At 48.6% G+C, this 14,960-nt stretch overlaps 1 protein-coding gene across 1 annotated transcript in view; it reads right to left on the bottom strand.

Annotated features, from left to right (window-relative positions):
* Window positions 1–14,960, bottom strand: part of LOC144723468 (mitogen-activated protein kinase kinase kinase kinase 5-like) — an 84,752-nt gene that overhangs the window by 39,968 nt on the left and 29,824 nt on the right. Inside the window, exons 8-11 of the mRNA XM_078602246.1 lie at window positions 14,371–14,502; window positions 2,379–2,441; window positions 1,590–1,671; window positions 943–1,050 (exon numbers count right to left, since the gene is read on the bottom strand). Of these exons, the coding sequence (XP_078458372.1) occupies window positions 943–1,050; window positions 1,590–1,671; window positions 2,379–2,441; window positions 14,371–14,502 (385 nt within the window). The remainder of the gene's footprint in view (window positions 1–942; window positions 1,051–1,589; window positions 1,672–2,378; window positions 2,442–14,370; window positions 14,503–14,960) is intronic.

Genomic DNA, 14,960 nt, shown 5'->3' with positions numbered 1-14,960 from the left:
AGACGATATAATTCAGTGAAGGGTTATGTAAACCTTTGTACTCTCAATGTATGCATTTGTTTTCTTTTAATACATCTCAGTTTATCTTTTCATACGTGCCAGTTGCGCGCAGTTCATGTCCAAAGGCAATGAATGCGTTATCAACTGAAAAAGTTAAGTGTGGGTAATTATCCACGAATATCTTTATCACAATGAGGTGATGTTGCAAATAACATCGAGGTATTTTACGAACGCAACTTGGCCAATGGGGTGTTCTCCGTCAAAAGACGGCATGTTCACTCATTCGTTAAATAGTGAGCTCTGGTCATGAAATACACAATACAGTGCCTCCAGTCACCTGGCAGGATTTGTCTAAAATATGTTTCATGTTTTGGTTCGTTATTGGTTCACACAGTCTTGCTTTAATGCAGACAGCAGAATTGCAAATCCATTCCGGTTGACGACTGTTTTAAGCTCAGCGATGGCAGAGAGAGCCTTGCCTGCTCAAATAACATGGAACAATAGGCACCAGGCCTATGAAAACTGATCCCTATTCATGCATGACATGACATGCATAAAGTTGGTGTGGCAGCTCAAATATTTAACCACTGACAAACAACATGATGGAATGGAGCGGTGGCATCGTGGTTAGCGCACTGCTTGAACTCCACAACGTTGAGTTTGATTCCTGAACCAATCTTGTCTACCCCTGACTTCACCAACCTGCACTGACCAGCGTGGTTAAGTATAGTCACTCAACCCTCATGCCCGATACAGCATGGGGAGACTTTCATCCAGCCGTGGATCTTAGAGTGCTGTATATTAATTACATTATTGAACCAGGTCAATAGGTTATAGAATTATATATATATATTTTTTAAAGCCCCATTATCCGAGTCAATCGCTGTTCAACGTTGTGTGTGTGTTTATGTTTGAGGACGTGTAGAAGGCTGGTACACATACTTCGGGTTCCTCATCATCGTAGAAGTTCCTGGGAGGAGCCGGTGACTTCATCTGATCCAGCAGCTCAGTGGCCAGCGATCGGTTCAGAGGTTGAATCACAAATGGATCCTAAACGCAGTAACAAGCATGCAGGGATAGCAACAGCACAAGCCCAATGCCTTCTGAATTCCACACCATTTGGGCTTGGAAATGCTGTGTGTATGCGCTTATTAACCAATTTAATCCCGATTTAAAGCTTTCGTGACTGCAGGGATTCATATTATTGGTTATTTCGGTAAAGTCACGTAGAAAAGAAATAATAAAATAATACAAATAAAACAATACAATTATCACGACGTTTCGATCGCAACACAAGCAATCATCATCAGGTGTGTTGCGATCGAAACGTCGTGAGAATTTTATTGTTTTATTTTTATTATTTCCCTTCTACGCGACTTTACCGAAAGAACCAATAATACAATTTAATCCCATTCTCCTTTGTTATCCATGAGAAGCATCCATGTGAAAGGATATGGTTACAGGGCCTAGGGCACCCAACAGATGTGCCAACCCATTTGCTGCATTTGGGCTGCATCCAATTCCACTGAACTTCAGATAAGAGATAACAGAAAGGAAGTAGCGAGTGGGCAGCGTGAATGGCACTGTACCTGTAGGAGTTTGTCTGCTGTTGGTCTCTTCTTTGGGTTCTTAATCAGAGACTGCTTGATAAAATTGTGGAAAATTCCTGACCTGTATGGCGCAGTCAACGTAAAACAAATGTAATAATCAAGCAATGACAACAAGGGTAAGAGCAATTAATCTATATAACTAACATTACTCCAGCAGAGCAATACAACATTTTGTAGAGTCACAACACGTTATCAATAGATATGAAATGTGTTTGAAGTTAATGTGGTAATTTGATCTGCATGTCAATAGTGAAACACTGAGTTTTTTTGTTACGTAAAAAACAGTCAATTCCCAATTTAAAAAAACAGCAACAGGCAGGTTTGCCATGTGTATTGTTTTTTCAAAATAGCATACGAGACGTAACGCAAGTTAAAACAGAAATGAAAAAATAACTTCACGGGAACCTTTTAACAATGCGAAACTGGGACAAGCGAATGTCCGCATCGAGGCTCATAAAGCCTGCAACCACTATTCCACAAATAGACCACATCACCATTAAAGTATCACACGTGTACAATTGCGAAGGGTGATTGATAACCAAGAGCCATTCATTGTAACCATAATTCTTTAGTAGCGTGTGCTCCCTAAAGCTGGTGTCAGTCCTAACGCAATGACAGCCTTCACAACTCCTCCTTATCATTGCGTCACATCTGTCTGGTCCATCGTTGACCCCCAGCAGCGTGAAGAGAAATCCTTACAAACCTCATGGCTCACCCTGGCTCACCCCCCTCCACATCCTCTGACAAACAGATTCTGACGGCACTCACCACTTCATCTTGTCCTTGAGCCTGGGAGGTTGGAAATTGCTCTTGGACATGAGGAACAGTGCCCTGGTGACATACACAACAACGATTAATGAGCCTTCTGGGGGGGCACTGCATGGAAATGCCCATGCTTTAAAGGAAAACATTCCACCAACGCTTGGAGGAAATATAAAGAAAGGAAAGCCAATATATTAAGTGGGTCTTCTGTACACTTACTGTTTATAACCATGTACAGAATTAACAATACAAGCTGGACAAGGAAGTACATGTTGTTATTTTCATAGTTTATTGCCTATGTATGCGTGTATGTTGAACTTCTTTCGCACCGTACACAGCCAACCATGCTAATCGGAGGTGCGGGAAAATCAGGTACAGTATAATCATAATAGCCCAAATGCACCCCGTCTCATAAGATCCTCGATGCTAATAAGAATTCAGCCTGGTTAGTAATTGATGGGTGACGAACAACACTTGCCCAGTGTTGTCAGTATGATGCTGTAAGACGTGGTGGTGGCTATGAGACAGCAATGATGATTGTCACCCCCTTTCGATGCACGGGCTCTCTCTCAAGGAATCCTAGTTTTCTCCCAGAAGGCAAATGCTCATTAAAAGGTATTAGTCAATCATCCAAATACAAGATCCTCCTGAAAAGAGTCTTTAGACTCAGTGAGGCTATCCTGGGTAAATAATTCACTAAATTATAGAAGTCTTTTCGGCTAGACTACATGCGTGCAAAAGCATGCTCAGAATAAATGGTAAGCACACATACTTTCAGGCCACCCATAATGATGTACATTTATTTTGGTATTCTATATTATTACTTTTTAGGGAGGAAATAAATTGCTATTTTGGAAAAACATGAGTTTGCAAGATGTGTGGACATTACTGGCATCCTCCTGTGCAGGGTGGAGATTTGTTATTCACTAAAAGATTATTATTACTATTTATTGTGCATGTTTACCCAGCAATGCCTCGCCAAGTCTCATGACTCTTTTTCAGGAGGGTCCTGCCAAGTTTTTTTCTCCCCAGTCTCGGTTGCGATGATTGTGATGAAACTTGATTTAAAGCTTTCGTGACTGCAGGAATTAATACTCTTTGGGTCTTTCGGTAAAGTCACGTAGATAGAAAAATAATAGATCACGACATATAGATCGCAACACAGGAAATCGTCTTCACCTATTTATTTTTCAATCGACGTGCCATTACCGAAAGACCCAAAGAGTATTGTGATGAATATTACAGTTGTACATTTGTGAGTAATTTTCACTAATCTGGCACATTTTGACTCGTATGTTAAGCCAGCGGGGGGGTTAACACTGTCTTCAGTGCAAAGTGTCTCTATAACATGCCAGCAGTATCTGGTGAGCTCATGTGCTTATTGGACTGGAAAACCTCAGATCCTGATGCAAACATACCTACCTCTGAATCACTGGTTATCTCAGCCTCACAGACCAAAATGGAAATATTTCGGATATATTTTTTGTACCAATCAAAAATCAAGTCATTTTAAAACCAAACAAAAACTGAAATACCGAGACCACTGTTTCTTTATGCCCTGTTATTGCCGTGGTTCTGCTAGTGGCACCTAATTTATGGAACAACGAGTGTTTAAGTACCATGACTCATTCATCCCTTGTAGATAAATTCGCTGCCAACCAAGAAATTGTATTCAGCTTAAAAATGTGATATCAAGACACTGAACAAAAGTTTAAACGTGTACAAACAAAGATTGTAAATAGACTGAGAGACAGGAAGATGAACAAATGTATTTGAAAACATGCAATTTCGAGACATCATATTGGCCGTTAAAAGAATAAGCGCAGGCTTAGGCAGGACATGACTAGACGAGACGATGGCTAGTGGAAGAGACTAACGATAGAGTGGCAGCCAAAGGAGAGAACACCCCCGTGAGAACATGCACTGCAGATACGGAGTGATGAAGCAAGCTCATATTGAGACGCTGGGTGGATTGCTGCATTGTATATCTATGAGATGGTGACGGCATTGGGAGGCGTTTATCCCGCAGTGGATAGATCATAGTTAATGAAGTGATAGACCAGCGGGTTTCCCTGTCTAGAGGTCATGAGTTTAAATCTTGTCCAGAGTTGATTCAGCCCCGTCCTTATCCAAACCAGAAAGTCAAATATCTTATTTTCGTTTGAAATGCTTAGAAATAATCAGTTTTACTTCTGTACAGGATGGTAACTCCAACTTATATTTAAATTAGTCAATCCTGAATCTGCATCGCTGATAATAACCTGTTGAAATTATGTGACTGAATTTAGAAACTGTATATTCTTTCCCACAACAGGAAAAAACATTAACTTTTTTTTCACATGAGTCATAAATAATATATGTGCACAACTCATTTAATAGTATTTAACATTCAACTATTTCCTGGTGGTAATTCAGTGGCATTTTAAAAGAACACGTTTATAGATACTGTACGGTGTTTGCATATTTTTTCATGAATCAGAAAAGGTCATCTCTGAATATAAAGCCACTGAGAATAAAGCCATGCATTGTATGTGTCGCAGTGAGTTTAAGCTTTAAGGTAATATGTTGCAATGTCTTGAACATCAATGGTAATAGAAATGCATGGACAATAAAATACAAATCTATCTGCCAAAACACTGCTCAATTAAAAATTTCAGTTTTATCTAGGGGCACCTTAAAAGGTAATATACTGCCATGTGTGCTACTGATATTGATTGCCAAATCAAACAAACTGTGACACCGATACCTATAGACCGCATGGGTTGAGTCTCAACAAAAGTGAGTGGGAGTCTGGGAGAATGCCAAATCAGCCCATCATGCCACCACACCACACCCATAGCTGGCACACAAAAGTGCATGCAGACTCGAAACCAAAATAGTAATACGCAAACGGTGATTTCAGAACAGCAGGAGGTAGAATTGTGTCCAGAGGATCGGTCCTCCCATCATGCCTTGTGTGTCACGTGACAATACTGTACTGGCTTGGAGAATGCAGTGTTGTTTTAGACCACCATAAGGTTACAGCCACTGAAACCACACGGGTGCAAACTTCAGTTTGCATGCTAGATGCCCTTGCATTTTTACAGCCCTTGGCCAGTCCCGCCAATAAATATATTGCCAATCATAACCCACACTTCATTATTCTAACGTATAAATATTAACTAGTACCACCCAAACATGCCACAAATTCCAAAACAAACTTGCACAGACATTACCTCAAGTGCGTCTGTACAGTCCCGATGTGTTAAGAGGAGACTATGCAAGCGCTACAACATTGACAATGGAGAAGATTTATAAAGCACCTGCCACACACTAGTGAATCGTCGACAATTGAGAAAATAAACACGACACTCAGCGTTCATTCGTGTGCATACATGGGCACAAGACACATACTTGGATGGCAATGCTTAATGCGTTCACATAGTCCATTGCAACAGAAACTTGTTAACAAAACAATAACACGCGAACGAAAACATATTAGCCACGGGAAACATAACACACCGGACTAACACAATTTTACTTGCTCCACTGGCAGAAAACTAGAAGATGAAACACAGCACGAATTTTAGATGCCCTATAATGGATGAGCTGATGAGATTGCTCAAGCACTCCCACCAATTCAGATTGTTAATACCAAACCAGAGAGTGAATATATGTTCAACTTCTTTGGCACCATATATAGCTCATTATTATGGGTGTAACTATGCACGAATTCCTCAATTAAACTAGATTCTTGCATCCTTCACATGATTCGAAGCATATATATATGTTACATGTGTAATAAACGACTGGACCACGATGTCTGGCTCAGTGTCCTTTATTATTCGGTTCGTGCTGTACACCCACACGGCTGTCTTTACTCTGTAGCTTCTCCACGGTGCTGACTCCAATGTCGGCCCGATCCACAACAGCAGCTCTGCTGCTGTTTCTCTCCCACAGCCCCCCTTGGCTGTACTCGCTGCTGCTCTTCTCCCTCCGCAGCTCTCACAGCTTCTTGCTCTCTCCCTCTCTCTCCGCAGCTCCTCCTGGCAGCCACACCGCTGCCTCTAACAAGCAGCCCCCTCTCTCTCTCTCTCCGCAGCTCCTCCTGGCAGCCACACCGCTGCCTCTAACACGCAGCCCTCCTGGCTGTCTCCTCTGCAGCTGCACACCACTCCGCAGCTCCCCTTATCTTCGGGGTTGGCTCCCGATGGCCGTCGGCGCCCCCCCTCTCCACACTCGCCCGCGTGGCCTCACTCTTTTCCGCTCACACCCCGACTGACTTCTCCTTCCGGTTTACGCGCTTAAGGACCCCCTACCTTTCACCCACGTCACCTGGCTCCGCCTCCTCGTGACGTCACATCCGGAAGGTCGCTTTCGCCCGCATTACACCACCCTCCCCCATAGAAAAAACCCAGCCGACCTCGGCTGAACAACACCAAAGCGTAATGCGGTGAACCGACCTTCCCCCTCAAAGGACACTAAGCATGCAATATAACAACAAGAACAACACACAAGTAACATCGACGAACGTACGGAAGCATGCGATAAATACGACGGCAAGAACAAGAACAATAACAACATACAATCAACGAAACGTAAGCGATTTGGAACGAGTGCGGGTCGCCGGCCCGTCCCGGACGGTCGGCGGCCCGCTTGTAGAACGGGGACGCGATGGAACACGAGAAATGACAGGGGGTAATTCCCCTGCTGCGATTGGAAGTCCACCGACATCTCGTGTCCCTGACGAATCAGTCTTGGTCATATTCCGCGAATGCGCCTGCAGCGGGGTCGGAAGGGTCGCCGGGCTAGAAGGTCCCGCAGCCTTGGCAGGCGCCCTCCGAACAGGCCCACTCCTCCCCCGCGGAGTCACGGTCGGCCTGTCTGGAACAGGTACGACAGGCGCTCCAGCAAGATCAATGGACGCAGGCGGGGAAGAGTCAGAGTCAGCAGCAACAGACCCCGGCAAGGCAACATTGGGAGATGACGCATCACGTAGGGGAGCAACATATGGTTTCAACCGCGACGTATGAACAACCCAACGGCGAGAACCAAACAGAACGCGCGCCGACTGTGCATTGGGAACCTCAATGAGGCGCACAGGACCATGCCAAGGTTTGTGCAATTTAGGAGAGGTCCCCGGCCGCACCTGCGGGCAATGGAGCCAGGCCAGGTCTCCCACCTTCCAGGGGCACTCCCCCTCAGACCGCCGAGCATACCGCTCGTTCCGGGCCTGGGCTTTGGCCGTAGCCACGCGGGCGTTTTCCCGCGCCTCCGTAACCCGGCGAACCGTGTCCTGAATGTATTCAGGGAGTGGTTTACGAGGTCCCTTCACCCCAGTACCCAATTGCACATCCACCGGAGGCACGTTTTCCCGACCATACATAAGGTAAACGGCGAATACCCTGTAGCCGCATGGGGCGTCATCCTGTACGCCGAAAGCACTCCGGGGATGTGCAGATCCCAATCCGATTGCTGTTCACTCACGGTATGGCAAAGCATGGCAGACAATGTCCTGTTCAGCCGCTCAACCATACCATCCGTCTGCGGATGGTATGGAGATGTCCGTATCTTCTTAGTCCCAAGGCCTGCGCACACTTCAGCCAATAATTTAGAAGAGAAATTTCGGCCCTGGTCCGTGAGGAGTCTCTCCGGCGCCCCCTTATCCATAATGTACCCAAACAAAAAGGCGTCGGTGATGGCCGCGGCCGACTGATCGGGCAACGGCCAGGCCATCGGCCAACGGGAGAGATACTCAACCCCTACCAGCAAATATTTATTTCCCCTCGCCGATGGTGGGAAGGGTCCCAATATGTCCAGTGCCACCAATTCATTGACTCGAGACACCTGAATCGACTGGAGAGGCGGCACGTAAGGATGTTTAGGCGGCTTACGCCGGGCGCATTCAGGGCACGCGCGCACGTGCCCTACGACATCTGTCGCCATGCCGTGCCAAAAATAATGACGTTGTAACGTCAACAAGGTCTTCTGCACCCCTAAATGTAAGAGAGTGTCACAATGGAGGGTTCTAATCAACTCGAATCGCAAGGACGTTGGTACCACCAGGCGCCAACGTTCCTGGAACCCCTCCCGCCACATAAGCAGACCATCTCGGAGAGCGGTTTGCGGCCCCACAGCCGTACTCGGACTCCCATTGTCCTTAGCAGACCGCTTCCGCAAGGACACCAATGACTCATCCATCATCTGTTCCCGGATCCAGACAGACCGCGGCAGATTCAAAACCCCGTCAGCCGGTCCCGGTTCCATCGGAGTGTCCGACTTCTCGACGGCCAACGTAAGCGGCTGAGGGGGGTTTGGAATCGGCGAACACCTATGCGTCCCCGACTCACATTTACAAGGGGCGCGCCCCGGTAATCTGGAAAGTGCGTCAGCGTTCGCATGGCGCACTCCCTTCCGATGTTGAATTTGGAAGGAAAATTCCTGTAGCGTGTCCAACCAACGTGCCAACTGTCCGGATGGCTGGTCAATTTTAAGGGCATATTGCAAGGCCGCATGATCCGTACGCACAATAAAAGAACGACCGTAGAGGTATGGTCGAAATTGCCGTAGGAAAAAAACAACCGCCAATAGTTCTCTGCGAGTGACACAGTAGCGGGTTTCCGCAGGAGACAAGACTCGGCTACCATACGCCACGACACGCTCTACACCCCCTTTAGACTGTGATAACACCGCCCCAATACCTGTGTCACTCGCGTCCGTATCAAGAATGAATGGGTGATCGAAATCGGGATAATCCAATGTTGGGGCCGTGGCCAATAGATCACGCAGACTCCGAAAGGCCGCCTCCTCCGGCTGTCCCCAAACAAACTTCCGTCCTTTACCCGTAAGGAGATGCAAAGGCCTCGCAATCGTCGCAAAACCCGGCACAAATCTTCGGTAATACGAGGCAAATCCCAAAAACCGCCGAACATCCCCCACGGTGGCCGGAGTCGGCCAATCCCGGACGCACGCCATCTTTTCCGGATCCGTGGACACTCCCTCAGCGCTCACAATGTGCCCCAAATAGCGGACGGACCGTTGCAGTAGGTGACATTTCTTTGGTTTGAATTTCAATTTGGCAGAACGCATCCTCGTGAACACTGTCTCCAGCCGCGTCAAATGTTCATCGAATGTGCGGCTGAAGACAATGATATCGTCCAAATATATAAGACATGTCTCCCACTGCAACCCCGTCAAAACGAGCTCCATCAATCTTTGAAATGTAGCAGGGGCCGCATTCAATCCCATCGGGAGACAGTTGAATTGAAATAACCCCTGCGGCGTACGGAATGCGGTTTTCTCCCGTGAGGACTCGTCAAGGGGAAGCTGCCAAAATCCCGAAGAGAGGTCCAGTGTGGAAAAGAACTTAGCCCCCGACAATGCGTCGAGGGAGTCATCCATACGCGGCAGGGGGTACGCATCTGCCACCGATATCTTATTCAATTTGCGGAAATCAACACAAAATCGCAATTTGCCATCCTTCTTCTTAACCAAGACGACTGGAGCGCCCCATGGGCTGTTAGATGGCGATATAATGTCTGCAGTCAACATGTCTTCCACTGCCCCCCGTACGTGTTCTCGCTCCGCAGGACTCATCCGATGCGAATTTAATCGAATAGGGGCAGCATCGCCCGTCTCAATGTGATGGTAAAGCAACGAAGTGCGGCCCAAATCCAAATCATCGGAGCTGAACACATCGGAATATGTCAACAACAATTTACGCAGCTCAGCACGTTGCTCCATGGACAGGGAAGAATTTTCGTCACATAATTGAGCAACCCAACGATCATCCGAACTCCTTGGCTCGGAAACCCCAGCAACAACTCCCCGGCTATGTGGACAATCATGGGTCGCAAACGCCGTAGTGGCATGTGCCACAACCGTACCGGCCGGGACACGGACGTTTTCTCCCCCCGCATTAAGCACCTGTAAAAACGGTAATTGATCCGGCCGGACGATGGTCTGTGCCCCCACTAACGCCAACCCGGTTGTTATCGTGGCGGACGGTGACAACAAGACCCCTACTGCTCCTAGCCGATCAGGCAGGGGCTTCCGATACCGCAAGGGTATAAGCATCTGTGTACCAGGTGGGATGTCCACAGATGCGACGGACAGCGCCTGCACTTGTACGGCCGAAGCAGGTCGCCCCCAGGGCGACGGCAAAAACGAGATTTGACGGCCCCCCGGCAGTTCAATACAATTCTCATTGATTTTGATCAAAATGGGCATCTTAGCCAAAAAATCGGTGCCTAACAAACAAGGAACCGCCAAAGATCTCGATATCAACACAACACCCGAGGCCGACACATCCCCAATAGATATCTTAGCATCCACCTGACCCACGATACCCATGCTACCCCCGTTCGCAGCGACGCACGACCCATAAACCGGACGCACAGCCCCCGGCGGGATGCCCAACAGATGAAAAATGACATCCGAAATAATAGTCGCAGACGCCCCCGAGTCAACCAAAATGCGCACGTCCACACCTTGTATGGACCCCGGTACAGTGGACGAACCCGTAGCGGCCGCGACAACTCTCCGTGCCAATTTGCGCCACTGCGTAACTGAATGAAAAGGCCCCGTCGATGGCCTTTCTTTAACAACAACAATAGGATCGCGCAACACAGGTGGTGGGTGAGGTGGAAAGCCTTGCCGAGTGTCTGGTGCGTGCCGACATGCCTGTTTCGGAGGATCTTTAGCCGACTTGACCGGTGCCGAGGCCTCCTGCTGCGGCGGAGCCGGGAAGCGGGCCCAGCAGTCTCTGGCGTAGTGGCCCCTACGCCCGCAGCGGAAACATTCGGCCTCGTTGCGCCGAAGCGCAGGCCTCGCCTCCTGACGGCCCCGTTCTGGTAGCACCGCGCGCGGTCTCGGCCCGCCGCGTCCCGTCCATGGAGCGGAGGCGGCCGTCAGTTGTTGAGGGCCCCGGTCATCCGGAACATAGACGGCCTGCGCAGGGTTCCACCCCAGCGCCTCCCCTTCTTTGACGGGCCCCCCCGTCCACGCCGTCACTTGTTTCCAGCGACGGAGGTTGAATTGCGCATCGAGACACTTAGCAGCCATCCGGGAAGTTAGCTTCTCATGCCCACACACAGGCATGGGGATCCCTAGATCCCGAGACAGCTCCAACATTTTCCCTAATATGAGAGGCTCAAGCAGGTCCTGTGGCGTCTCAGGATAAGCTGCCATGGCCAGCTCCAGCACCGCACCCCTGAACGCCACGGGCGACTCCTCTGGTGCTCGTTGTCGTTGAGCGAATCGCCGATGCGCATCATCTGGTGGCTCATAAGCATCGGCCATTTCTTGAAAAACACCACATAAAGTTGCCTTCTTATCGGTCGCTATGGAACGGAAGAATCGGACAGATTCGTCGTCCAGGAGAGTCGGCAACACCTCCAAAGCCTCCGCATCGGTCCATCTTGCTGTGCGTACCGCCGCCAAGAAGCGGCAGGCGAACGCGCTCCAGTCCCCACCGACGGAAAATTCTTTAACCGTTGTAAGGTGGCGACTCCGACTCCTCTTCCCGCCGTCTTCCAATGGTGGTGGTTGTGATGGCAAATTCAAAATGGCGTCGGCCCGCGGCGTGGCCAAGATGGCGGTTTGGCGCCACGGAGCGCGCAAAATGGCGGCCTCTTGCCGCGTGGGCAATGGCGGCGGCAGGACAGGCAACGTGGCGGCCCGCGGAGCACCACTTGCATCATCCATCGTCCCTGGCGCGACGAGATGGCATAGATGCGCCAGGACGTCCTTAAGTGCCTCCAGTTGTACCGCCATCGCTTGCCATCGTTGATCCGCGTCTGATGATGTCGACGGACCCGCCACCGCGCCAACATCCCCCACTCCCGTTCCCGTGGTCGCCTCAGCCGGGCTCTCCTCCACCACCCCAACAAGATCCGTGGTTGGGGGGAGTTCGTCGTCGTCGGACGAAGAAGCCGATGCAGGCGCCGGATTAACTTTCTTCCTCACTTGTTTCGACATGCCGTTGCACTTCCGACACCAGTGTAATAAACGACTGGACCACGATGTCTGGCTCAGTGTCCTTTATTATTCGGTTCGTGCTGTACACCCACACGGCTGTCTTTACTCTGTAGCTTCTCCACGGTGCTGACTCCAATGTCGGCCCGATCCACAACAGCAGCTCCGCTGCTGTTTCTCTCCCACAGCCCCCCTTGGCTGTACTCGCTGCTGCTCTTCTCCCTCCGCAGCTCTCACAGCTTCTTGCTCTCTCCCTCTCTCTCCGCAGCTCCTCCTGGCAGCCACACCGCTGCCTCTAACAAGCAGCCCCCTCTCTCTCTCTCTCCGCAGCTCCTCCTGGCAGCCACACCGCTGCCTCTAACACGCAGCCCTCCTGGCTGTCTCCTCTGCAGCTGCACACCACTCCGCAGCTCCCCTTATCTTCGGGGTTGGCTCCCGATGGCCGTCGGCGCCCCCCCTCTCCACACTCGCCCGCGTGGCCTCACTCTTTTCCGCTCACACCCCGACTGACTTCTCCTTCCGGTTTACGCGCTTAAGGACCCCCTACCTTTCACCCACGTCACCTGGCTCCGCCTCCTCGTGACGTCACATCCGGAAGGTCGCTTTCGCCCGCATTACACATGTAATGGATTCGTGTTACCCCTGCAGCCAATAGAAGTGCTATCCATCCACCACAATGTTAAAAAAAAAACTGCTTACTGAATCGGATCGTGGCCCCAAATTATGCAGAGAGCCATGATGTCACTGGAATACCCTCCTGCAGGGCAACCGTGCAGCTCAGTAAGCAGGGATACAAGTTGGATGTGGAGAGATTGGGTATTACCCGATTAAAAATTTGGGGTTTCTTCAGGCACTGTGCTTCATAAAGAATACTCACAAGGGCACTGGCCAAATATTTATTGCAGGATTCATATTCTTAGGTCTTTTCGGTAAAGTCACGTAGGTAAAACATTAAAATTAATGAAAGTAAAATAAAATAAAAATCACGACGTTTCGGAGGCAACACAAGTCTCCGTCATCAGGTGGGACCGTCACAGCCAGATTTGCTGCATCAAGTGAGGCAATGATTCAAGATGTAATCCCTTAAAAGCAAGTTGAGGGGGGAGGAGAGGGGGGCGGAGCTCATCAGAATGTGGTAGCCAATGAATGGAACGTATCGGGAGGCTACCACATTCTGATGAGCTCCGCCCCCCTCTCCTCCCCCCTCAACTTGTTTTTAAGGGATTACATCTTGAATCATTGCCTCACTTGATGCAGCAAATCTGGCTGTTACGGTCCCACCTGATGACGGAGACTTGTGTTGCCTCCGAAACGTCGTGATTTTTATTTTATTTTACTTTCATTAATTTTAATGTTTTACCTACGTGACTTTACCGAAAAGACCTAAGAATATGAATCCTTGCAGTCACGAAAGCTTCAAATCTAGAATTATTGCAGGAACCACATAGAATGAGGCTGGAGACTTAGTGAACCTTTTCTTGGTTCAATTAACATTTTTTTGACATGTTTCTTTGGTCCTTTTCCAAATTGTATTCCAATTGTGTTTTTATGAATAATTTAATAAACCTAAATATTTATTTGTAAATTGTACAAAGCGTGCATCACCCCTTGTGTTAAGAGAATGGCCAGAACAACTTTTGATATCATTCTCATTGACCGTATTTTATCCACACAGTAGGATGTGCACTCTCATAAACGATTCTATGAGGGACCTATTCACTGGATTTCAAACAGATATTTGTAGTTTATTATAATGTTCAGGGCTTAGTCAAATTAAGTGACACTTATAGTTTAATACTTTTTTTTGCATGCCTTGCTAATCGTTGTTAGACCAATAACTCAACGCATTTGAGAAGAAAATTAAATCATGGGCGGCTGCCTGGATTCAAATGCCAAATCTCAGCCAAGTTAGCTCAGTGCTCTGACCTCCAAGGGGACACCCTGCCATCTCTAAACATTATTTTCATTTAAAATTCACGACAATGTCTCAAACGTAACTTCCATGACAATTTTTTTTGGTTTTAATCAAAACAGGTGGAATTACCGCATCGGATGGAGATCAAACATGGGCGGCTGCAGCTCGGCCAGCTCGATGGCAGTGATGCCCACGGCCCACACGTCACACTGCTGGTTGTATCCGCCCTTCCTCTCCACGGCCGCCACCTCCGGTGCCATCCTGTGCCACGCATGCACGACACGCACGACACGCATCACTGCACAGTACGGGTGCACTGCGCTGCCTGGAAGCGTACAGCGTTGCAGCGGATCTTGTCAATGTGCAGCCCTTTAGTCAATCCACTGCTGGATGAGAGCCTCGCCATTGCACGCGAGTCCTAGGAGTTATGTAGCCACACTTCATCACGCTTGTCAGTGCACGTTGGTGAAGGAAGAGAGCATTGATGCGGGGGGACATAGATGTACAGTATAACCATTCTATTTTGCTACATTGCCCTCTGGTGCTACCACGTGGTCCACTGGGACACACAGCACAATTTTCAGTGACACGTATTAACATTAAATTCACTGCTTAACCGTGTGAAAGCCAATGACAGCAGATGTTGGGCTATGGTGATTTAGGGTAGACATTACGTGCAAGCAGCCAGAACTAAACATTTGACCTTGGATACAACGGGC

This window comes from Lampetra planeri, chromosome 18 (assembly GCF_965212315.1).
Source record: "Lampetra planeri chromosome 18, kcLamPlan1.2.h2, whole genome shotgun sequence".
NCBI lineage: Eukaryota > Metazoa > Chordata > Hyperoartia > Petromyzontiformes > Petromyzontidae > Lampetra > Lampetra planeri.
This window is presented reverse-complemented; position numbering and strand designations above follow the sequence as displayed.